Genomic DNA, 24,512 nt, shown 5'->3' on the forward strand with positions numbered 1-24,512 from the left:
CCTGTCCCCTTACCCTGTCCCTGTCCCTGTACCCTGGAGGATTTTACCTCCCTGTCCCCCTACCCTGTCCCTGTACCCTGGAGGATTTTACCTCCCTGTCCCCTTACCCTGTTCCTGTACCCTGGAGGATTTTACCTTCCTGTCCCCTTACCCTGTTCCTGTCCCCTTACCCTGTCCCTGTCCCTGTACCCTGGAGGATTTTACCCCCTGTCCCTACACCCTGGAGGATTTGACCCCCTGTCCCTACACCCTGGAGGATTTTACCTCCCTGTCCCTACACCCTGGAGGATTTTACCTCCCTGTCCCCTTACCCTGTCCCCTTACCCTGTCCCTACACCCTGGAGGATTTTACCTCCCTGTCCCCTTACCCTGTCCCCTTACCCTGTCCCTGTCCCTACACCCTGGAGGATTTTACCTCCCTGTCCCCTTACCCTGTCCCCTTACCCTGTTCCTGTCCCTACACCCTGGAGGATTTTACCCCCTGTCCCCTCAACCTAAATGTCCTCAGAGATGTATAATTGGTCTCAGTTGAGAAACACTTTAAGAGTGGATTGTTCTGAACCACAGCTCTGAGTCAAGCTGCAACACTGCTTTGCCCAACAACAACAACAACAGGTGGACTGTAGGTAGGAGTAAGGTTTGGAATGTAGTCTTGTGTAATGTCCTAGGTTATGTGTCACGATGTTCTAAGACGATTCCAGAATTTAAGTGACCGACATCGGCCTACAGATATTCAACAAAATACAATACATATTGGCTGACTTCACATATTACTTTTTTAGTCATAACAGAAATGTATCATTATTTGAGGCATTGAGGCACTGCCTGAGACCCTGAACCATGAGTTCAGAAACAAGTTTACTAATACTGCTGTGGCACAGCTACAACAACAATCTGGTCACTGCTGTTTCAACCAAAAAGCTCCTACTCACCATAACATCATTCCATGGCAGCCAAGTTAGTTCCTCCTAGATAATACTGACAAAGTGATCATTTTCTGAATTTGAAACAATTATCCCTCCTACCCTCTCTTCCCCCACTCTCACTCTCTCACTCTCTCCCTCTCCAGGCCCTGTGTATAAACGTGCAGTGCAGTGATGTGCTGGAAACGTTGTGTCTGGTGTTCTGTGGAGCTGATGTGAACTGTTCTACTGGCCAGACTGACTGTCCCTCCCCCCTCTCTCTGGCACTCGCACACAACCAGAAACTACAGGCCCAGTTCCTCTCTCACAACCTCAACACAGGTACACACACACTCCTGTTGACAGATAACATGTTTATTCATATATATTCATATTCATTTGTATTCATTCACATATTTACATGTTGTTTATTCCTGTTGAATAATTACTGTGCGTGTTTTATTCCTGTTGAATAATTACTGTGCGTGTTGTGTGTCTGCAGAGCTGCCTCGTTCGGAGGTGACTGGGGACATGGAGCCTCGACACTATTCACCACAGCACCCCGTCACTCACAATGGCTTCCTTTTCAAGACCGCCTCCATGGTCCGGCCTATTACGGAGCGCAAGGCCAGGGAGGGTGAGCCAATCACACACACCCTAGTTTCTTGCTTAGTCCTCTTGTCCTTCCCCTAGTCCCTTCCCTTAGTCCCTTCCTCGAGTCCCCTAGTTCTTTCCCGTAGTCCCTTCCCCCAGTCCTTTCCTCTAGTCCGTAGTCCCTTCCCCCAGTCCTTTCCTCTAGTCCCGTAGTCCCTTCCTCTAGTCCTTTCCTCTAGTCCCGTAGTCCCTTCCCCTAGTCCTTTCCTCTAGTCCCGTAGTCCCTTCCCTAGTCCTTTCCTCTAGTCCCGTAGTCCCTTCCTCTTGCCCCTCAAACCCTTCCCCTAGTCCTGTAGTCCCTTCCCCTAGTCCTTTCCTCTAGTCCGTAGTCCCTTCCCCTAGTCCTTTCCTCTAGTCCCGTAGTCCCTTCCCCCAGTCCTTTCCTCTAGTCCCGTAGTCCCTTCCCCTAGTCCTTTCCTCTAGTCCCGTAGTCCCTGCCCTAGTCCTTTCCTCTAGTCCCGTAGTCCCTTCCTCTTGCCCCTCAATCCCTTCCCCTTCCCCTAGTCCTGTAGTCCCTTCCTCTAGTCCCTTCCCCTAGTCCTGTAGTCCCTTCCTCTAGTCCCTTCCCCTAGTCCTCTAGTCCCTTCCCCTAGCTCTCTAGTCCTCTAGTCCCTTCCTCTAGTTTTATAGTCCTTTCTCCTAGTCCTCTAGTCCCTTCCCCTAGTTCTCTAGTTCTCTAGTCCCTTCCCCTAGTTCTCTAGTCTCTAGTCCCTTCCTCTAGTTTTATAGTCCCTTCTCCTAGTCCTCTAGTCCCTTCCCCTATTTCTCTAGTCCCTTCCCCTAGTTCTCTAGTCCCTTCCCCTAGTTCTCTAGTCCCTTCCCCTAGTTCTCTAGTCCCTTCCCCTAGTCCTCTAGTCCCTTCCCCTAGTTCTCTACTCCCTTCTCCTAGTTCTCTAGTCCTCTAGTCCCTTCCCCTAGTTATCTAGTCCCCTCCTCTAGTCCCCTCCTCTAGTCCCTTCCTCTAGTTCTCTAGTCCTCTAGTCCCTTCCTCTAGTTCTCTAGCCCCTTCCCCTAGTTCTCTAGTCCTCTAGTCCCTTCCTCTAGTTCTCTAGTCCCTTCCCCTAGTTATCTAGTCCCTTCCCCTAGTTCTCTAGTCCCTTCCCCTAGTTTTATAGTCCCTTCCCCTAGTTCTCTAGTCCCTTCCCCTAGTCCTCTAGTCCATTCATTTAGTTCTCTAGTCCCTTCTAGTCCCTTCCCCTAGTTCTCTACTCCCTTCTCCTAGTTCTCTAGTCCTCTAGTCCCTTCCCCTAGTTATCTAGTCCCCTCCTCTAGTCCCTTCCCCTAGTCCCCTCCTCTAGTCCCTTCCTCTAGTTCTCTAGTCCTCTAGTCCCTTCCTCTAGTTCTCTAGCCCCTTCCCCTAGTCCCCTCCTCTAGTCCCTTCCTCTAGTTCTCTAGTCCTCTAGTCCCTTCCCCTAGTTCTCTAGTCCCTTCCCCTAGTTCTCTAGTCCCTTCCCCTAGTTCTCTAGTCCCTTCATTTAGTTCTCTAGTCCCTTCCCCCCCTAGTTCTCTAGTCCCTTCTCCTAGTTCTCTAGTCCCTTCCTCTAGTTCTCTAGTCCCTTCCCCTAGTTCCTCTAGTCCCTTCCTCTAGTTCTCTAGTCCCTTCCCTAGTTCTTTGTCCTCTAGTCCTTTCCTCTAGTCCCGTAGTTATCTTCCCCTAGTTCTTTGTCCTCTAGTCCTTTTCTCTAGTCCCGTAGTTATCTTCCCCTAGTTCTTTGTCCTCTAGTCCTTTCCTCTAGTCCCGTAGTTCTCTAGTCCCTTCCCCTAGTTCTCTAGTCCCTTCCCCTAGTTCTCTAGTCTTCTAGTCGCTTCCCCTAGTTCTCTAGTCCTCTAGTCCCTTCCCCTAGTTCTCTAGTCCCTTCCCCTAGTTCTCTAGTCCCTTCCCCTAGTTCTCTAGTCCCTTCCCCTAGTTCTCTAGTCCCTTCCCCTAGTTCTCTAGTCCTTCCCCTAGTTCTCTAGTCTTCTAGTCCCTTCCCCTAGACCTCTAATCCTCTAGTCCCTTCCCCTAGTTCTCTAGTCCCTTCCCCTAGTTCTCTAGTCCCATAGTCCTCTAGTCCCTTCCCATAGTTCTCTAGTCTTCTAGTCCCCCTAGTTCTCTAGTCCTCTAGGCCCTTCCCCTAGTCCTCTAGGCCCTTCCCCTAGTTCTCTAGTCCCCTAGTTCTCTAGTCCCATAGTTCTCTAGTCCTCTAGGCCCTTCCCCTAGTTCTCTAGTCCCGTAGTTCTCTAGTCCCTTCCTCTAGTCCCACAGTTCTCTAATCCTCTAGGCCCTTCCCCTAGTTCTCTAGTCCCTTCCTCTAGTCCCATCATCTTGTCCCTTTCTCTAGTTCTCTAGTCCTCTCCTCTTGTCCCGTAGTTCTCTAGTCCCTTCCACTAGTTCTCTAGTCCTCTAGTCCCTTCCCCTAGTCCCCTCCTCTTGTCCCTTTCTCTAGTTCTCTAGTCCTCTACTCTTGTCCCGTAGTTCTCTAGTCCCTTCCCCTAGTTCTCTAGTTCTCTAGTCCCTTCTCCAGTTCTCTAGTCCCTTCCTCTAGTCCCTTCCCCTAGTCCCCTCTAGTCCCTTCCCGTAGTTCTCTAGTCCTCTCCTCTTGCCCCGTAGTTATCTAGTCCCTTCCCCTGGTTCTCTAGTTCTCTAGTCCCTTCCCCTAGTTCTCTAGTCCCTTCCTCTAGTCCCTTCCCCTAGTCCCCTCTAGTCCCTTCCCCTAGTTCTCTAGTCCCTTCCCCTAGTTCTCTAGTCCCTTCCCCTAGTTCTCTAGTCCCTTCCCCTAGTTCTCTGTTCCCTTCCCCTAGTTCTCTAGTCTTCTAGTCCCTTCCCCTTGTTCTCTAGTCCCCTAGTTCTCTAGTCCTCTAGTCCCTTCCCCTAGTTCTCTAGTCCTCTAGTCCCTTCCCCTAGTTCTCTAGTCCCTTCCCCTAGTTCTCTAGTCCCATAGTTCTCTAGTCCTCTAGGCCCTTCCCCTAGTTCTCTAGTCCCGTAGTTCTCTAGTCCCTTCCTCTAGTCCCGCAGTTCTCTAATCCTCTAGGCCCTTCCCCTAGTTCTCTAGTCCCATCCTCTTGTCCCTTTCTCTAGTTCTCTAGTCCTCTCCTCTTGTCCCGTAGTTCTCTTGTCCCTTCCACTAGTTCTCTAGTCCTCTAGTCCCTTCCCCTAGTCCCCTCCTGTTGTCCCTTTCTCTAGTCCCCTCCTGTTGTCCCTTTCTCTAGTTCTCTAGTCCTCTCCTCTTGTCCCGTAGTTCTCTAGTCCCTTCCCCTAGTTCTTTAGTTCTCGATTCCCTTCCCCTAGTTCTCTAGTTCTCTAGTCCCTTCCCCTAGTTCTCTAGTCCCTTCCCCTAGTCCCCTCTAGTCCCTACCCGTAGTTCTCTAGTCCTCTCTTCTTGTCCCGTAGTTCTCTAGTCCCTTCCCCTAGTTCTCTAGTCCCTTCCTCTAGTCCCTTCCCCTAGTCCCCTCTAGTCCCTTCCCCTAGTTCTCTAGTCTTCTAGTCCCTTCCCCTAGTTCTCTAGTCCCTTCCACTAGCGCTCTAATCCCTTCCCCTAGTTCTCTAGTCCCTTCCCATAGTTCTCTAGTCCCTTCCCCTAGTTCTCTAGTCCTCTAGTCCCTTCCCCTTGTTCTCTAGTCCTCTAGTCCTTTCCCCTAGTTCTCTAGTCCTTTAGTCTATTCCCCTAGTCCCTTCCCGTTGTTCTCTAGTTCTCTAGTCCCTTCCTATAGTCCCTTCCCGTAGTTCTCTAGTCCTCTCCTCTTGTCCCGTAGTTCTCTTGTCCCTTCCCCTAGTTCTCTAGTCCTCTAGTCCCTTCCCCTAGTCCCCTCCTCTAGTCCCTTCCCCTAGTTCTCTAGTCCCTTCCACTAGCGCTCTAATCCCTTCCCCTAGTTCTCTAGTCCCTTCCCATAGTTCTTTAGTCCCTTCCCCTAGTTCTCTAGTCCTCTATTCCCTTCCCCTTGTTCTCTAGTCCTCTAGTCCTTTCCCCTAGTTCTCTAGTCCTCTAGTCTATTCCCCTAGTCCCTTCCCGTTGTTCTCTAGTTCTCTAGTCCCTTCCTATAGTCCCTTCCCGTAGTTCTCTAGTCCTCTCCTCTTGTCCCGTAGTTCTCTTGTCCCTTCCCCTAGTTCTCTAGTCTTCTAGTCCCTTCCCCTAGTTCTCTAGTCCTCTAGTTCTCTAGTCCCTTCCCCTAATTCTCTAGTCCTCTAGTTCTCTAGTCCCTTCCCCTAGTTCTCTAGTCCACCAGTCCCTTCCCCTAGTTCTCTAGTCCTCTAGTCCCTTCCCCTAATTCTCTAGTCCCCAAATCCCTTCCTCTAGTTCTCTAGTCCTCTAGTCCATTCTCCTAGTTCTCTAGTCCCTTTCCCTAGTTCTCTAGTCCCGTAGTTCTCTAGTCTAGTCCTTTCCCCTAGTCCCCTCCTATAGTCCCTTCCCGTAGTTATCTAGTCCTCTCCTCTAGTCCCGTAGTTCTCTAGTCCCTTCCCCTAGTTCTCTAGTCCTCTAGTCCCTTCCTCTAGTCCCTTCCCCTAGTTCTCTAGTCCCTTCCCCTAGTTCTCTAGTCCCTTTTTTCTAGTCCTCTAGTCCCTCCTCTAGTCCCGTAGTTCTCTAGTCCCTTCCCCTAGTTCTCTAGTCCTCTAGTCCCCTCCCCTAGTCCCTTCCCCTAGTCCCGTCCTCTAGTCCCTTCCTCTAGTCTTCTAGTCCCTTCCCCTAGTTCTCTAGTCCCTTCCCCTAGTTCTCTAGTCCCTTCCCCTTGTTCTCTAGTCCCTTCTTCCTCTAGTCCCTTCCTTTAGTTCTCTAGTCCTCCTTCTAGTCCCTTCCCCTCTCTAGTTCTCTAGTCCTCTAGTCCCTTCCCCTAGTTCTCTAGTCCCTTCCCCTAGTTCTCTAGTCCTCTTGTCCCTTCCCCTAGTTCTCTAGTCCCTTCCTCTAGTCCCTTCCCCTAGTTCTCTAGTCCCTTCCCCTAGTTCCCCTCTAGTCCCTTCCCCTAGTTCTCTAGTCCCTTCCCCTAGTTCTCTAGTCCCTTCCCCTAGTTCTCTAGTCCCTTCCCCTAGTTCTCTAGTCCCTTCCCCTAGTTCTCTAGTCCCTTTCCTAGTCCTCTAGTTCCCCTAGTTCTCTAGTCCTCTACTCCCTTCCCCTAGTCCCCTCCTCTAGTCCTTCCTCTAGTCCCTTCCTCTAGTTCTCTAGCCCCTTCCCCTAGTTCTCTTGTCCCTTCTAGTTCCTTCCCTTCCTCTAGTCCCTTCCCCTAGTAGTCCCTTCCCCTAGTTCTCTAGTCCCTTCCCCTAGTTCTCTAGTCCCTTCCCCTAGTTCTCTAGTCTTCCCTTCCCCTAGTCCCTTCCCCTAGTTCTCTAGTCCTCTAGTCCCTTCCCCTAGTTCTCTAGTCCCTTCCCCTAGTTCTCTAGTCCCTTCCCCTAGTTCTCTAGTCCCTTCCCCTAGTTCTCTAGTCCCTTCCCCTAGTCCCTTCTAGTTCTCTAGTCCCTTCCCCTAGTTCTCTAGTCCTTCCCCTAGTTCTCTAGTCTTCTAGTCCCTTCCCCTAGACCTCTAATCCTCTAGTCCCTTCCCCTAGTTCTCTAGTCCCTTCCCCTAGTTCTCTAGTCCTCTAGTCCCATAGTCCTCTAGTCCCTTCCCATAGTTCTCTAGTCTTCTAGTCCCCCTAGTTCTCTAGTCCTCTAGTCCCTTCCCCTAGTCCTCTAGGCCCTTCCCCTAGTTCTCTAGTCCCATAGTTCTCTAGTCCTCTAGGCCCTTCCCCTAGTTCTCTAGTCCCGTAGTTCTCTAGTCCCTTCCTCTAGTCCCGCAGTTCTCTAATCCTCTAGGCCCTTCCCCTAGTTCTCTAGTCCCTTCCTCTAGTCCCATCCTCTTGTCCCTTTCTCTAGTTCTCTAGTCCTCTCCTCTTGTCCCGTAGTTCTCTAGTCCCTTCCACTAGTTCTCTAGTCCTCTAGTCCCTTCCCCTAGTCCCCTCCTCTTGTCCCTTTCTCTAGTTCTCTAGTCGTCTCCTCTTGTCCCGTAGTTATCTAGTCCCTTCGCCTAGTTCTCTAGTTCTCTAGTCCCTTCCACTAGTTCTCTAGTCCCTTCCTCTAGTCCCTTCCCCTAGTCCCCTCTAGTCCCTTCCCCTAGTCCCCTCTAGTCCCTTCCCCTAGTTCTCTAGTCTTCTAGTCCCTTCCCCTAGTTCTCTAGTAAATTCCCCTAGTTCTCTAGTCCCTTCCCCTAGTTCTCTAGTCTTCTAGTCCCTTCCCCTTGTTCTCTAGTCCCCTAGTTCTCTAGTCCTCTAGTCCCTTCCCCTAGTTCTCTAGTCGCTTCCCCTAGTTCTCTAGTCCTCTAGTCCCTTCCCCTAGTCCTCTAGGCCCTTCCCCTAGTTCTCTATTCCCATAGTTCTCTAGTCCTCTAGGCCCTTCCCCTAGTTCTCTAGTCCCGTAGTTCTCTAGTCCCTTCCTCTAGTCCCGCAGTTCTCTAATCCTCTAGGCTCTTCCCCTAGTTCTCTAGTCCCTTCCTCTAGTCCCATCCTCTTGTCCCTTTCTCTAGTTCTCTAGTCCTCTCCTCTTGTCCCGTAGTTCTCTAGTCCCTTCCACTAGTTCTCTAGTCCTCTAGTCCCTTCCCCTAGTCCCCTCCTCTTGTCCCTTTCTCTAGTTCTCTAGTCCTCTCCTCTTGTCCCGTAGTTATCTAGTCCCTTCCCCTAGTTCTCTAGTCCCTTCCTCTAGTCCCTTCCCATAGTCCCCTCTAGTCCCTTCCCCTAGTTCTCTAGTCTTCTAGTCCCTTCCCCTAGTTCTCTAGTAAATTCCCCTAGTTCTCTAGTCCCTTCCCCTTGTTCTCTAGTCTTCTAGTCCCTTCCCCTTGTTCTCTAGTCCTCTAGTTCTCTAGTCCTCTAGTCCCTTCCCCTAGTTCTCTAGTCCTCTAGTCCCTTCCCCTAGTCCTCTAGTCCCTTCCCCTAGTCCCCTCTAGTCCCTTCCCCTAGTCCCCTCTAGTCCCTTCCCCTAGTTCTCTAGTCTTCTAGTCCCTTCCCCTAGTTCTCTAGTAAATTCCCCTAGTTCTCTAGTCCCTTCCCCTAGTTCTCTAGTCTTCTAGTCCCTTCCCCTTGTTCTCTAGTCTTCTAGTCCCTTCCCCTTGTTCTCTAGTCCCCTAGTTCTCTAGTCCTCTCTAGTCCCTTCCCCTAGTTCTCTAGCCCCTTCCCCTAGTTCTCTACTCCCTTCCCCTAGTTCTCTACTCCCTTCCCCTAGTTTCTCTAGTCCCTTCCCCTAGTTCTCTAGCCCCTTCCCCCAGTTCTCTAGTCCCTTCTAGTCCCTTCCTCTAGTTCTCTAGTCCCTTCCCCTAGTTCCTAGTCCCTCCCCTAGTTCTCTAGTCCCTTCCCCTAGTGCTCTAGTCCGTCTTCTAGTCCCTTCCCCTAGTTCTCTAGTAAATTCCCCTAGTTCTCTAGTCCCTTCCCCTAGTTCTCTAGTCTTCTAGTCCCTTCCCCTTGTTCTCTAGTTAGTTCTCTAGTCCCTAGTCCCTTCCCCTAGTTCTCTAGTCCTCTAGTCCCTTCCCCTAGTTCTCTAGCCCCTTCCCCTAGTTCTCTAGTCCTCTAGTCCCTTCCTCTAGTTCTCTAGTCCCTTCCCCTAGTTCTCTAGTCCCTTCCCCTAGTTCTCTAGTCCCTTCCCCTAGTTCTCTAGTCCCTTCCCCTAGTGCTCTAGTTCTCTAGTCCCTTCCCCTAGTTCTCTAGTCCTCTAGTCCCTTCCCCTAGTCCTCTAGTCCTCTAGTCCCTTCCTCTAGTTCTCTAGTCCTCTAGTCCCTTCCCCTAGTTCTCTAGTCCTCTAGTCCCTTCCCCTAGTTCTCTAGTCCCTCCCCCTCTAGTTCTCTAGTCCCATCCTCTAGTTCTCTAGTCCCATCCTCTAGTTCTCTAGTCCCTTCCCCTAGTTCTCTAGTCCCTTCCCCTAGTTCTCTAGTCCCTTCCCCTAGTTATTTAGTCCCTTCCCCTAGTTCTATAGTCCCTTCCCCTAGTTTTCTAGTCCTCTAGGCCCTTCCTCTAGTCCCTTTTCCTCTAGTCTCTAGTCCCTTCCCGTAGTTATCTAGTTCTTTATTCCTTTCCCTTAGTTCTCTAATCCTCTAGTCCCTTCCCCTAGTTTTATAGTCCCTTCCTCTAGTCCCTTCCCCTAGTTCTCTTGTCCTCTAGTCCTTTTCTCTCACCTAGCTCAAGGTGAGTCTTGCTTGGTCAAAGTGTGTCCTCTGTGAATAATATTTCCTCTGGTTGCTCTTGTCTCTGCAGAGTTCAGTCGTCGCTGGTGTATGTTAAATGATGGGAACTTTAGTTACTACGAGAGTGACAAGACCTCCACGCCCAACGGTGCCCTGAAGTCTACAGAGATAGTCTGTCTGTCTGTCAACACACCAGAGAGACATGGGTACCTACCTAAGACTAGTCTTCCATCAGTCTGTTTAACAATCCCTCTCTCTCTCTTTCTCTCTCTCTCGCTCTCTCAGCTATGACCATACGTTTAAGCTTAACAATCTCTCTCTCTCTCTCTCTCTCTCTCTCTCTCTCTCTCTCTCTCTCTCTCTCTCTCTCCCTCTCAGCTATGACCATACGTTTAAGCTTAACAGTCTCTCTCTCTCTCTCTCTCTCTCTCTCTCTCTCTCTCTCTCTCTCTCTCTCTCTCTCTCTCTCTCAGCTATGACCATACGTTTAAGCTTAACAGTCTCTCTCTCTCTCTCTCTCTCTCTCTCTCTCTCGCTCTCTCTCTCTCTCTCTCTCTCAGCTATGACCATACGTTTAAGCTTAACAGTCTCTCTCTCTCTCTCTCTCTCTCTCTCTCTCTCTCTCTCTCTCTCTCTCTCAGCTATGACCATACGTTTAAGCTTAACAATCTCTCTCTCTCTCCCTCTCAGCTATGACCATACGTTTGAGCTGTACTCTGACTCAGAGCGTCTCTATCTGTTTGGAACTGACGACCAAGACAGCCACAAGGAGTGGGTCAAATCCATCACCAAGGTAACCACACACATTGGCTATTTCAGCCTCACCTGTTGCTGACCAGTTTATGAAATCGAGCACACAGCCATGCAATCTCCATAGACAAGCATTGGCAGTAGAATGGCCTTACTGAAGAACTCAGTCACTTTCAATGTGGCACCATCATACGATGTCAGTTTGTCATATTTCTGCCCTACTAGAGCTGCCCTGGTCAACTCTAAGTGCTGTTATTGCGAATATAAATGTCCAACAGCAACAACGTCTCAGAAGTGGCAGGCCGCACAAGCTCACAGAACGGGATCACTGAAGCGCGTAGCGAGTACAAATTATCTAGTTCTCTAGTCCTCTAGTCCCTTCCTCTAGTTGTATAGTCCTCTAGTCCCTTTCCCTAGTCCCCTAGTCCTCTAGTCCCTTCAGTTTTGCCTCTGGATACAATGTCAGCACAATAACTGTTCGTCGGGAGCTTCATGAAATGGGTTTCCATGGTCAAGCAGCCTGAACAATACCAAGCTTCGGCTGGAGTGGTGTAAAGCTCGCTGCCATTGGACTGGAGCAGTGGAAACGCGTTCTCTGGAGTGATGAATCACGCTTCACCCTCTGGCAGTCCGATGGATTAATCTGGGTTTGGCCGATGCCAAGAGAACGCTACCTGCCTGAATGCCTAGTGCCTACTGTAAAGTTTGGTGGAGAAGGAATAATGGTCTGGACTGTTTTTCATGGTTTGGGCTAGGCCACTTAGTGCCAGTGATACAAGGCCCCTTAGTGCCAGTGATATACTACAGGAAACAATGACGTTCTAGATGATTCCGTGCTTTCAACTTTGTGGCAACAGTTTGGGGAAGGCCCTTTCCTGTTTCAGCATGACAGTGCCCCCATGCACTTGTTGTAACTTTAATGTGTTACAGAGTTAATGTTTAAGTTCATTCATGGAGCTGTATCTAAAGATATTACTTGACAGTTGTTTACATATGTAATTGTATTGGTTAGTATTGAATTACGCTTTTGACTGCAAGTTCCAGAATGCCTTGCGACAGGAATGAGAGAGATAACGCACCAGTTATGTGCAGGTGCAAAGTGATTAAGCTGACTTTCCGCTAGCATCTTACCTGCATTGCTCTGTAGAATCTAAAGTTGTTAAATGTAACGTGAACAAGTATTATTACTAAAAGAAGCTTTCATATCAAACCCGACATCCCGAGTCATTGCTTTGAAGACAGTTAATCTAAAATGCACAAAGTGAGGTCCATACAGAAATAGTTTGTTGCGATCGGTGTGTAAGAATTTGAGTAGTTTGCACAGAGCACTGACCTCAACCGCATCAAACACATCTGGGGTGAATTGAAATGGCGACTGTGAGCCAGGCCTAATCGCCCAACATCAGTGCCCGACCTCACTCATGCTCTCGTGGCTGAATGGAAGCAAGTCCCTGCAGCAATGTTCCAACATCTGGTGGAAAGCCTTCCCAGAAGACTGGAGGCTGTTATAGCAGCAAAGGGGGGACCATCTCCATATTAATGCCATGATTTTGGAATGAGATGTTGGATGACTTTTGGACATGTAAATTTCCCAATTTATTTAGTGTTAATGACCTCCATCTGATCCATCCTGCAGATCATCTATTTTCTGTGACCAAAAGTTTGTATATATTAAATCGTTTTTTTTGAAATATTGTCATAGTTCCTTACTCATGATACAAATGACTTTCGTGATGATCACCCGTGTTAGTGTTTAAATACTGGAGAGTTGAGACCAAATCACGGACGCTGGACAGAGTGGATTTCAGTTGTAACAAAAGACAGTTTTAATGAGTCAGAGATATCTTGTCCTGCAGTTTTACGTGCACGGACCTAGTTCACATAACTCGGCAAGGAGCCAGGTGAAAAAGAGGCCTTATACTACGGTTACATTAATTTTTATACATAGAATAAAGTAGGTGGAGTCTTGTCGTTTCGGTCTTCTTGACTGGTCGGAGGGTTGGAGGCGGGCCTTGCTCTAGCCAGAGCGGGCCCCATTGGTGCACAGCAAAAGTCCTTTGCTCTTGGGACCGGCCAGTAGAGGGAGATGAGATGTGTGTTTCTACAAGGAAGAGGGGGTCAGTCTTATGGCTGGGTGTATGTGTTCTTACGACGGAATGTCTTTGTTTATATGAGCTATGTGTATGAATATTTATATAACACCCGTCAAACGTTACAAATGTAACAACAGCCTGGAGCGCACTGGACTTGAAAAAACATACCGATGTAACCATGTGCCATTTAATGTTTATTTGACGACCACTAGTGTTCCCAAGTCAACAACCCATATGTATTCCACACGTTTATTAGTGAGTGGTTCCCAAGTCAACAACCCATATGTATTCCACACGTTTATTAGTGAGTGGTTCCCAAGTCAACAACCCATATGTATTCCACACGTTTATTAGTGAGTGTTCCCAAGTCAACAACCCATATGTATTCCACACGTTTATTAGTGAGTGGTTCCCAAGTCAACAACCCATATGTATTCCACACGTTTATTAGTGAGTGTTCCCAAGTCAACAACCCATATGTATTCCACACGTTTATTAGTGAGTGGTTCCCAAGTCAACAACCCATATGTATTCCACACGTTTATTAGTGAGTGGTTCCCAAGTCAACAACCCATATGTATTCCACACGTTTATTAGTGAGTGGTTCCCAAGTCAACAACCCATATGTATTCCACACGTTTATTAGTGAGTGGTTCCCAAGTCAACAACCCATATGTATTCCACACGTTTATTAGTGAGTGTTCCCAAGTCAACAACCCATATGTATTCCACACATTTATTAGTGAGTGTTTCCACACGTTTATTAGTGTCAACAACCCATATGTATTCCACACGTTTATTAGTGAGTGGTTCCCAAGTCAACAACCCATATGTATTCCACACGTTTATTAGTGAGTGTTCCCAAGTCAACAACCCATATGTATTCCACACGTTTATTAGTGAGTGGTTCCCAAGTCAACAACCCATATGTATTCCACACGTTTATTAGTGAGTGGTTCCCAAGTCAACAACCCATATGTATTCCACACGTTTATTAGTGAGTGTTCCCAAGTCAACAACCCATATGTATTCCACACGTTTATTAAGTGAGTGGTTCCCAAGTCAACAACCCATATGTATTCCACACGTTTATTAGTGAGTGTTCCCAAGTCAACAACCCATATGTGAGTGGTTCCCAAGTCAACAACCCATATGTATTCCACACGTTTATTAGTGAGTGTTCCCAAGTCAACAACCCATATGTATTCCACACGTTTATTAGTGAGTGGTTCCCAAGTCAACAACCCATATGTATTCCACACGTTTATTAGTGAGTGTTCCCAAGTCAACAACCCATATGTATTCCACACGTTTATTAGTGAGTGTTCCCAAGTCAACAACCCATATGCATTCCACACGTTTATTAGTGAGTGTTCCCAAGTCAACAACCCATATGCATTCCACACGTTTATAAGTGAGTGTTCCCAAGTCAACAACCCATATGTATTCCACACGTTTATTAGTGAGTGTTCCCAAGTCAACAACCCATATGCATTCCACACGTTTATTAGTGAGTGTTCCCAAGTCAACAACCCATATGTATTCCACACGTTTATTAGTGAGTGGTTCCCAAGTCAACAACCCATATGTATTCCACACGTTTATTAGTGAGTGGTTCCCAAGTCAACAACCCATATGTGTTTATTAGTGAGTGTTCCCAAGTCAACAACCCATATGTATTCCACAGTGGTTCCCAAGTCAACAACCCATATGTATTCCACACGTTTATTAGTGAGTGTTCCCAAGTCAACAACCCATATGTATTCCACACGTTTATTAGTGAGTGGTTCCCAAGTCAACAACCCATATGTATTCCACACGTTTATTAGTGAGTGGTTCCCAAGTCAACAACCCATATGTATTCCACACGTTTATTAGTGAGTGTTCCCAAGTCAACAACCCATATGTATTCCACACGTTTATTAGTGAGTGGTTCCCAAGTCAACAACCCATATGTATTCCACACGTTTATTAGTGAGTGTTCCCAAGTCAACAACCCATATGCATTCCACACGTTTATTAGTGAGTGTTCCCAAGTCAACAACCCATATGCATTCCACACGTTTATTAGTGAGTGTTCCCAAGTCAACAACCCATATGTATTCCACACGTTTATAAGTGAGTGTTCCCAAGTCAACAACCCATATGTATTCCACACGTTTATTAGTGAGTGTTCCCAAGTCAACAACCCATATGCATTCCACACGTTTATTAGTGAGTGTTCCCAAGTCAACAACCCATATGTATTCCACACGTTTATTAGTGAGTGGTTCATTCCACACGTTTATTAGTGAGTGTTCCCAAGTCAACAACCCATATGTATTCCACACGTTTATTAGTGAGTGGTTCCACACGTTTATTAGTGAGTGGTTCCCAACAACCCATATGTATTCCACACGTTTATTAGTGAGTGTTGGTTCCCAAGTCAACAACCCATATGTATTCCACACGTTTAGTTCCCAAGTCAACAACCCATATGTATTCCACACGTTTATTAGTGAGTGGTTCCCAAGTCAACAACCCATATGTATTCCACACGTTTATTAGTGAGTGTTCCCAAGTCAACAACCCATATGTATTCCACACGTTTATTAGTGAGTGGTTCCCAAGTCAACAACCCATATGTATTCCACACGTTTATTAGTGAGTGGTTCCCAAGTCAACAACCCATATGTATTCCACACGTTTATTAGTGAGTGTTCCCAAGTCAACAACCCATATGTATTCCATTTATTAGTGAGTGTTCCACACGTTTATTAGTGAGTGTTCCCAAGTCAACAACCCATATGCATTCCACACGTTTATTAGTGAGTGTTCCCAAGTCAACAACCCATATGTATTCCACACGTTTATAAGTGAGTGTTCCCAAGTCAACAACCCATATGTATTCCACACGTTTATTAGTGAGTGTTCCCAGTCAACAACCCATATGCATTCCACACGTTTATTAGTGAGTGTTCCCAAGTCAACAACCATATGTATTCCACACGTTTATTAGTGAGTGGTTCCAAGTCAACAACCCATATGTATTCCACACGTTTATTAGTGAGTGTTCCCAAGTCAACAACCATATGTATTCCACATGTATTCCACACGTTTATTAGTGAGTGTATTCCACATGTTCCCAACAACCCATATGTCAACAACCCATATGTATTCCACACGTTTATTAGTGAGTGGTTCCCAAGTCAACAACCCATATGTATTCCACACGTTTATTAGTGAGTGTTCCCAAGTCAACAACCCATATGTATTCCACACGTTTATTAGTGAGTGTTCCCAAGTCAACAACCCATATGTATTCCACACGTTTATTAGTGAGTGGTTCCCAAGTCAACAACCCATATGTATTCCACACGTTTATTAGTGAGTGGTTCCCAAGTCAACAACCCATATGTATTCCACACGTTTATTAGTGAGTGTTCCCAAGTCAACAACCCATATGTATTCCACACGTTTATTAGTGAGTGTTCCCAAGTCAACAACCCATATGTATTCCACACGTTTATTAGTGAGTGGTTCCCAAGTCAACAACCCATATGTATTCCACACGTTTATTAGTGAGTGGTTCCCAAGTCAACAACCCATATGTATTCCACACGTTTATTAGTGAGTGTTCCCAAGTCAACAACCCATATGTATTCCACACGTTTATTAGTGAGTGTTCCCAAGTCAACAACCCATATGTATTCCACACGTTTATTAGTGAGTGTTCCCACAGTCAACAACCCATATGTATTCCACACGTTTATTAGTGAGTGTTCCCAAGTCAACAACCCATATGTATTCCACACGTTTATTAGTGAGTGGTTCCCAAGTCAACAACCCATATGTATTCCACACGTTTATTAGTGAGTGTTCCCAAGTCAACAACCCATATGTATTCCACACGTTTATTAGTGAGTGTTCCCAAGTCAACAACCCATATGCATTCCACACGTTTATTAGTGAGTGTTCCCAAGTCAACAACCCATATGTATTCCACACGTTTATAAGTGAGTGTTCCCAAGTCAACAACCCATATGTATTCCACACGTTTATTAGTGAGTGTTCCCAAGTCAACAACCCATATGCATTCCACACGTTTATTAGTGAGTGTTCCCAAGTCAACAACCCATATGTATTCCACACGTTTATTAGTGAGTGGTTCCCAAGTCAACAACCCATATGTATTCCACACGTTTATTAGTGAGTGGTTCCCAAGTCAACAACCCATATGTATTCCACACGTTTATTAGTGAGTGGTTCCCAAGTCAACAACCCATATGTATTCCACACGTTTATTAGTGAGTGTTCCCAAGTCAACAACCCATATGTATTCCACACGTTTATTAGTGAGTGGTTCCCAAGTCAACAACCCATATGTATTCCACACGTTTATTAGTGAGTGTTCCCAAGTCAACAACCCATATGTATTCCACACGTTTATTAGTGAGTGTTCCCAAGTCAACAACCCATATGTATTCCACACGTTTATTAGTGAGTGTTCCCAAGTCAACAACCCATATGCATTCCACACGTTTATTAGTGAGTGTTCCCAAGTCAACAACCCATATGTATTCCACACGTTTATTAGTGAGTGGTTCCCAAGTCAACAACCCATATGTATATCTAGGTCAGGGGTCGATCCTGGGGAACATCCTGCGCACCTCCTTGCGAACGCGCCTCATCTATTTCTATTTTGCAGGTTTAAAGCTTATTTCCTGCAATTCGACATATTTTGTCATGGGGTGCAAAGAAAATGTTGCAGTTTTTAAGCTAATTTTCTTGCAATTTTAGACATTTTGCAATGTCTAATGTGCTTTCTGAGTGACAACAATATAAATGGGCAAAAACAAACATTTTTAACATTAGCTGACATGGGACCTATTAAATCCCACAACTGTCCCAGATTATTATCTCGCACAGAATAGAATAGGTGGACTTTTGTACTATGGGGGATAGTAGATTGACATAGACTAGTGCTTTTGCTGTTCGTTAGGCCTACTCATCTTGTTGGCTGACAAAAAGTAAATGTGGACAGTTCTTCCAATTTTTTCAATATGCACCTCAGAATTAGATAATGACATGCGCAGTTGCGTCCCCAATGTGTCTGGCTTAACTTGTAGCCTGTGAGAAAGACCGGATCACGTGACGGAGAGCCGTGTGACTGAGAGGCGCTTCGTATTTCGCTGCACACTCAGGAAGAAGGGCACAACTCGGTGCACCGCAAAAGGCATGGATTTTTTAGGGTGCACTACGGGCCACAAAGGGGATGCCGCTGTGAAATCCTAGGCATTATGAAGTGCTTGTCAAATTGTGATTGAGAGACTATTGGAGTGTTTACAGCCGGCTCAATAAACAAAGTAGAGCTCATGCCTTTCAAGAGACTTTTTTCAAATCATCATTACTCATCATGCAGCTTTACAATGTATTACACATCACAACAGCCCAACGTTTGTAGAACATCTGAAGTTACATTAATACATGGAACATATAGGAGTACCTGTTTCTTTGTTCAACTCTCAACACAACAGCTGCATGTGCGCACTGCCTCAAATCATTTGGAGAAAATATCCTTTCTATTTTATTCAGCTTTGTTCAATTGTATACTTCCTACTATAAAATAATGTATAAAATACATTACTATACATTATTCTTCCTACTATAAAATAATTATAAGCAGATCTTGTCTTCTGAATGAACTAGTGTAGCCCACAGCCTTTTGGCATAGCCAGATCAGGACCTAACATAAGGACAACTCAGAGTATGTTATTCTGTTCTTCTGAAATAGACCACATTTTCTTCATATCCTGCTTCTTTAGACCTGTCTAAAATAAATAATGGATTTATTGTGATGGTGTAGGCTATATTACATGGATTTATTGTGATGGTGTAGACTATATTACATGGATTTATTGTGATGGTGTAGACTATATTACATGGATTTATTGTGATGGTGTAGACTATATTACATGGATTTATTGTGATGGTGTAGACTATATTACATGGATTTATTGTGATGGTTTAGACTATATTACATGGATTTATTGTGATGGTGTAGACTATATTACATGGATTTATTAGACTTTTTAAAGGTGTAAATATGTGGGTCATGACAGTATTATGACAGGTTATGTCAGCTTTTATGACATGGTTATGACCGTACCAAAAATTATTAGGCCATCTAAGTGGTCATTTTCATGATGGAAAAACAGTTTTTTTGTGAACTTAAATGACCAAAACCAGATAAAATATATATATATTTAAATAATACCATCTGAGAAACAGCTAGCCGGTCATGGAGAATCTAAAATAACGGGTACTCAGCCACATGCCTGTTGATTTAGTTATAATGTCTGAGCAGAGGAACACAGCATTAGCCATGGCAAAATGCATAGAATTGCAGGAAATTAGCTTTAAAACCGCAACATTTTCTCACAGCTCCTTGCCAAATGTGTAGAATTGCTGGATATTAGCTTTAAAAAAATGCAGAAGGTTTTCTCCGCTCAATTGATTTTAAGTTGCAGAAAATGAGCTTTAAAACAACAAAAGTGTTTCTCCACTACCAAGATATTTGTACCTTTCTAGCTAATATACTATGTTAGAGTTTATACTTCCTCTTCCAATGAACTGTGGGGAGGTCAAAATCTATTCATTTTAAAATGTTGATTTCTTCTACTTACCATTTGCATTCACCTGATAAGACGTGATTATATATTTTTTTGCTAACAACTGATGGTGGTCCGTCGGTCGCCGGTTTGCCTGGACGACGGGGGTCCATGGGCAAGAAAAGTTTGAAAACCCCTGACCTAGGTAACAACTCACACCAACCGTTGCCTAGGTCAGTGTTTCCCAAATTCTGTCCTGAGCCCAACCCCCCCCCCCCGGGGCATGTTTTTGTTATGTGCCCCAGCACTACACAGCTGATTCAAATAATCTAAGCTTGATGATGAGTTGGTGATTTGAATCAGCTGTATAGTGCTAGGGGTAAAACCAAAAGTTAACCACTCACACTGACCATAACAAAGGTAACCACTCACACTGACCATAACCTAGGAAATCAAGGCTCAGCTGTGTGATGGATCCATAAACATATTTAACTCCCCCTCTTCTCCCCAGATGTTTATTCCGTCCAATGCAGAGGCTCTATTGAGACTGAGCTTTGAGCGGATTGGCCGGCTGAAGTACAAGGACGGGTTGAACCTACAGAGCCCTCGGGTTGGCTGGTTTGCGCTGGTTGGCTCCTCCCTCCATGCCTACCTGGAGGACAGTGAGGAAGAGGAGGAGATACACCTACGCAAACTGCAGGAGCTCTGTGAGTACGCACATGCACACACACACATACACACTTCTTCTATTCTCGTGGGGACCTAAAATGTATTTCCGTTTAAATTCCTATTTTCCCTAACCTTAGCTCTAACCCTAAATCTGACCCCTAACCTTAGCTCTAACCCTAAATCTGACCCCTAACCTTAGCTCTAACCCTAAATCTGACCCCTAACCTTAGCTCTAACCCTAAATCTGACCCCTAACCTTAAAATAGCCTTTGTCCTCATGGGGACGTGGGTGGTGTCCCCACAAGGGAGAATATTCCTTGGTTTACTATCCTTGTGGGGACAGTTGTGGATTTCAGGTCCCCACGAGGATAGAAGAACAAGACCATACACACACACTGTTTGTACCATCATTAAATGGTTCCAAATGTGTGTTTGTCCCAGCGATCCAGCAGGAGAATGAGGTGCTGGTTCTGGTGGAGAGAGGCAGGTGAGAGGATGATGCTGCCACTTTTTAACAACATTTATGTTTACTTTCTTTTTGTTGTTTGTTCAGGGAAATGGAAGAGTTGAAACATGACTGAACAGGCAAAATGAGATGGTTTTAATGTGTAGACATTACCTCTATTACAGTTGAAGTCGGAAGTTTACATGCACTTAGGTTGGAGTTATTAAAACTTGTTTTTGAATCACTCCACAAATTTCTTGTTAACAAACTATAGTTTTGGCAAGTCGGTTAGGACATCTACTTTGTGCATGACACAAGTCATTTTTCCAACAATTGTTTACAGACAGATTATTTCACTTATAATTCACTGTATCACAATTCCAGTGGGTCAGACATACACACTTACATACACTAAGTTGACTGTGCCTTTAAACAGCTTGGAAAATTCCAGAAAATTATGTCATGGCTTTAGAAGCTTCTGAACGGCAAATTTACATAATTTGAGTCAATTGGAGGAGTACCTGTGGATGTATTTCAAGGCCTACATTCAAACTCAGTGCCTCTTTGGGGAAAATCAAAAGAAATCAGCCAAGACCTCAGAAAAAAAATTGTAGACCTACACAAGTCTGGTTCAATTTCCAAATGCCTGAAGGTACCACGTTCATTTGTACAAATAATAGTACGCAAGTATAAACACCATGGGACCACGCAGCCGTCATACCGCTCAGGAAGGAGGCGCATTCTGTCTCCTCGAGACGAACGTACTTTGGTGTGAAAAGTGCATATCAATCCCAGAACAACAGCAAAGGACCTTGTGAAGATACTGGAGGAAACAGGTACAAAAGTATCTACATCCACAGTAAAACGAGTCCTAAATCGACATAACCTGACAGGCCGCTCAGCAAGGAAGAAGCCACTGCTCCAAAACTGCCATAAAAAAAGCCAGACTACGGTTTGCAAATGCACATGGGGACAAAGATCGTACTTTTTGGAGAAATATCCTCTGGTCTGATGAAACAAAAATAGAACTGTTTGGCCATAATGACCATCGTTATGTTTGGAGGAAAAACGGGGAGGCTTGCAAGCCGAAGAACACCATCCCAAACGTGAAGCACGGGGGTGGCAGCATCATGTTGTGGGGTACTTTGCTGCAGGAGGGACTGGTGCACTTCACAAAATAGATGGTATCACGAGGCAGGAAAATTATGTGTATATATTGAAGCAACATCTCAAGACATCAGCTTGGTCGCAAATGGGTCTTCGAAATGGACAATGACCCCAAGCATACTTCCAAAGTTGTGGCAAAATTACTTAACCTGTTGCGACGACCAAACCCGGATCCGGGATTCTATTTATAGACCTAAGCTCATTACCATAACGCAACGTTAACTATTCATGAAAATCGCAAATGAAATGAAATAAATATGCTATCTCTCAAGCTTAGCCTTTTGTTAACAACACTGTCATCTCAGATTTTCAAAATATGCTTTTCAACCATAGGAAAACAATCATTTGTGTAACAGTAGCTAGCTAGCGTAGCATTTAGCGTTAGCATTAGCGTTAGCATTTAGCAGGCAACTATCACAAAAACAAGTAAAGCCTTCAAATAAAATAACTTACCTTTGAAGAACTTCTGATGTTTTCAATGAGGAGACTCTCAGTTAGATAGCAGATGCTCAGTTTTTCCAAAAAGATTCTTTGTGTATTAGAAATAGCTCCGTTTTGTACATCACATTTGGCTACCAAAAAAAAAAAAAAAAAAAAAAAACGAAAATTCAGCCCTCAAAACGCGAACTTTTTTCCAAATTAACTCCATAATATCGACTGAAACATGGCAAACGTGGTTTAGAATCAATCCTCAAGGTGTTTTTCCACATATCTCTTCAATGATATATCCTTCGTGGAGGCCTGGTTTCTCCTTGCTCTAAAATGGAAAAATAATTGCACCTGGCTTTACGCTCCAATTTCGACGCAGGGACACCAGGCGGACACTTGGAAAATATAGTCTCTTATGGTCAATCTTCCAATGATATGCCTACAAATACGTCACAATGCTGCTAACGCCTTGGGGGAACGACAGAAAGTGTAGGCTCATTCCTTGCGCAATCACAGCCATATAAGGAGACAATGGAAAACAGAGCTTCAGAAATCTGCTCATTTCCTGGTTGACGCATCATCTTGGTTTCGCCTGTAGAATGAGTTCTGGGGCACTTACAGACAATATCTTTGCAGATTCTGAAACTTCAGAGTGTTTTCTTTCAAAAACTGTCAAGAATATGCATAGTCGAGCATCTTTTCGTGACAAAATATCGCGCTTAAAACGGGAACGTTTTTTATCCAAAAATGAAATAGCGCCCCTAGAGATCAAAGAGGTTAAGGACAACCAAGTCAAGGTATTGAAGTGGCCATCACAAAGCCCTGACCTCAATCCCATAGAACATTTGTGGGCAGAACTGAAAAAGCATGTGTGAGCAAGGAGGCCTACAAACCTGACTCAGTTACACCAGCTCTATCAGGAGGAATGGGACAAAATTCACCCAACTTATTGTGGGAAGCTTGTGGAAGGCTACCCGAAACGTTTGAACCAAGTTAAACAATTTAAAGGCAACGCTACCAAATACTAATTGAGTGTATGTAAACTTCTGACCCACTGGGAATGTGATGAAAGAAATAAAAGCTGAAATTAATTATTCTCTCTACTATTATTCTGACATTTCACATTCTTAAAATAAAGTGGTGATCCTAACTGACCTAAGACAGGGAATTTTTAATAGGATTAAATGTCAAGAATTGTGAAACACTGCGTTTCAATGTTTTTGGCTAAGGTATATGTCAATTTCCGACTTCAACTGTATACTAAAGAGGTTTAATTTCCTTCCTCTCCCTCCCTCTCATTCTACCTACCCCCCTATCCTCCCTGTCTCACTCCCTCCCTCTCATTCTTCCTACCCCCCTTCTCCCTCCCTCCCTCTCATTCTTCCTACCCCCCTTCTCCCTCCCTCCCTCCCTCTCATTCTACCTACCCCCCTTCTCCCTGTCTCACTCTTATTCTTCCTAAACCCCCTCCCTCCCCCTCTCTTATTCTTCCTAAACCCCCTCCCTCCCTCCCTCCCTCTCTCCAGGACACTGTACATCGAGGGGGAGAGGAAGCTTGACTTCCAGGGTTGGTGTGTGGGCATCCAGAAAGCAGCAGGCAGTGCAGGAGACTCTCTTAGTCAGCAGCAACTAACTGAGGCCGACATCCCTGTTATAGTGGACCGCTGCATTGACTATATCACACAGTGCGGTAAGAGTGTGTAGCTGTGTGTGTAGCTGTGTGTGTTGCCTCGTGACTGTAATAGCGGGAGTTCTGATTCACAGAGACCGAGAAGCAAAGGTCAACAAATCAGCACTGTTCTCTCTCTCTCTCTCTCTCTGCCCCCCCCCCCCCCACACACGGTCATGTGTTAACTTCTGCTCTCTCTTTCTCCCTGTAGTTTATTTCCTGTTATGACTCGCTGGTCTTACTGGAGATCAGGCTGTTCCTGTTGTGTTCTGGGTAGTTTATCCTGTGTCGTGGTTGAAATGTTTGGCTGCGTTTCACACTCAAAGTAGACAGCCCTCAACCCTAAACCCTCAGCCCTTGAATGACGCTTTACATTGTCACATCCGAGTGTACCTTAAATGTGCCTTGCCCAAGCGAGTGAGAGTGATGATTGGAGAGGCAACGTACTTGGTGGAAATCTTCAAGTTGAGCTTAAAAACAACTAACCTAAAGCTGTTAATGTACCTAGCAAGCTAACGTATCTAGCCAGCACTCCTGTCAGGTAGCTAGCTACAGTTACCCATAGCTGGCTAGCAAGTTTTATAGTTTGGTAATTTATTCCAATAAATTTCAGAATTCCAAAAATCTTTTATATTTTATAGGCTCCTCAGTACGAGACTAAGCCAATTTGCCAACACTAAAATCAATGTGTGTGTGTGTATATATATATGTGCAGGGTGTTAGCGTGCAGCTTCATACTTTTTTATGACATGCAGAAAATGCAGCCTTGTTGATTCAATTTGACACACCAGAGTTTGACATGTGAATACAATTTGCATTGAATTGTGGGTCATATCAACCCCATAAGTGACCAAAGTTCTTCACTCCCTCGAGCTAAATCTAGGGCCGAGGGGGCAACATTTGTGAATTGGACCTCCATTTAAGATGGCAATCAAACTGCATCCGGTTTCGACTGGGATTATCCAGAGGGAAAGTAACAGCTGAGGGGGTAAAAATAACGTATTTGGACTGCAGTCTTACACCATGCCCAAAC

The 24,512-nt window shown here is 45.3% G+C and overlaps 1 protein-coding gene across 4 annotated transcripts in view; it reads left to right on the forward strand.

Annotated features, from left to right (window-relative positions):
* The window catches only part of LOC139385464 (arf-GAP with Rho-GAP domain, ANK repeat and PH domain-containing protein 1-like), a 114,978-nt gene that overhangs the window by 61,506 nt on the left and 28,960 nt on the right, over positions 1 to 24,512 (forward strand). For all 4 annotated transcript variants that reach the window (XM_071130519.1, XM_071130520.1, XM_071130521.1 and 1 more), the window contains 7 exons: positions 1,070 to 1,244; positions 1,405 to 1,539; positions 9,738 to 9,873; positions 10,358 to 10,460; positions 19,612 to 19,807; positions 20,211 to 20,256; positions 23,337 to 23,500. In XM_071130519.1, the coding sequence (XP_070986620.1) occupies positions 1,070 to 1,244; positions 1,405 to 1,539; positions 9,738 to 9,873; positions 10,358 to 10,460; positions 19,612 to 19,807; positions 20,211 to 20,256; positions 23,337 to 23,500 (955 nt within the window). The remainder of the gene's footprint in view (positions 1 to 1,069; positions 1,245 to 1,404; positions 1,540 to 9,737; positions 9,874 to 10,357; positions 10,461 to 19,611; positions 19,808 to 20,210; positions 20,257 to 23,336; positions 23,501 to 24,512) is intronic.

The sequence above is a fragment of the Oncorhynchus clarkii genome, chromosome 27 (genome assembly GCF_045791955.1).
Source record: "Oncorhynchus clarkii lewisi isolate Uvic-CL-2024 chromosome 27, UVic_Ocla_1.0, whole genome shotgun sequence".
NCBI classification, from domain to species: Eukaryota; Metazoa; Chordata; class Actinopteri; order Salmoniformes; family Salmonidae; genus Oncorhynchus; species Oncorhynchus clarkii.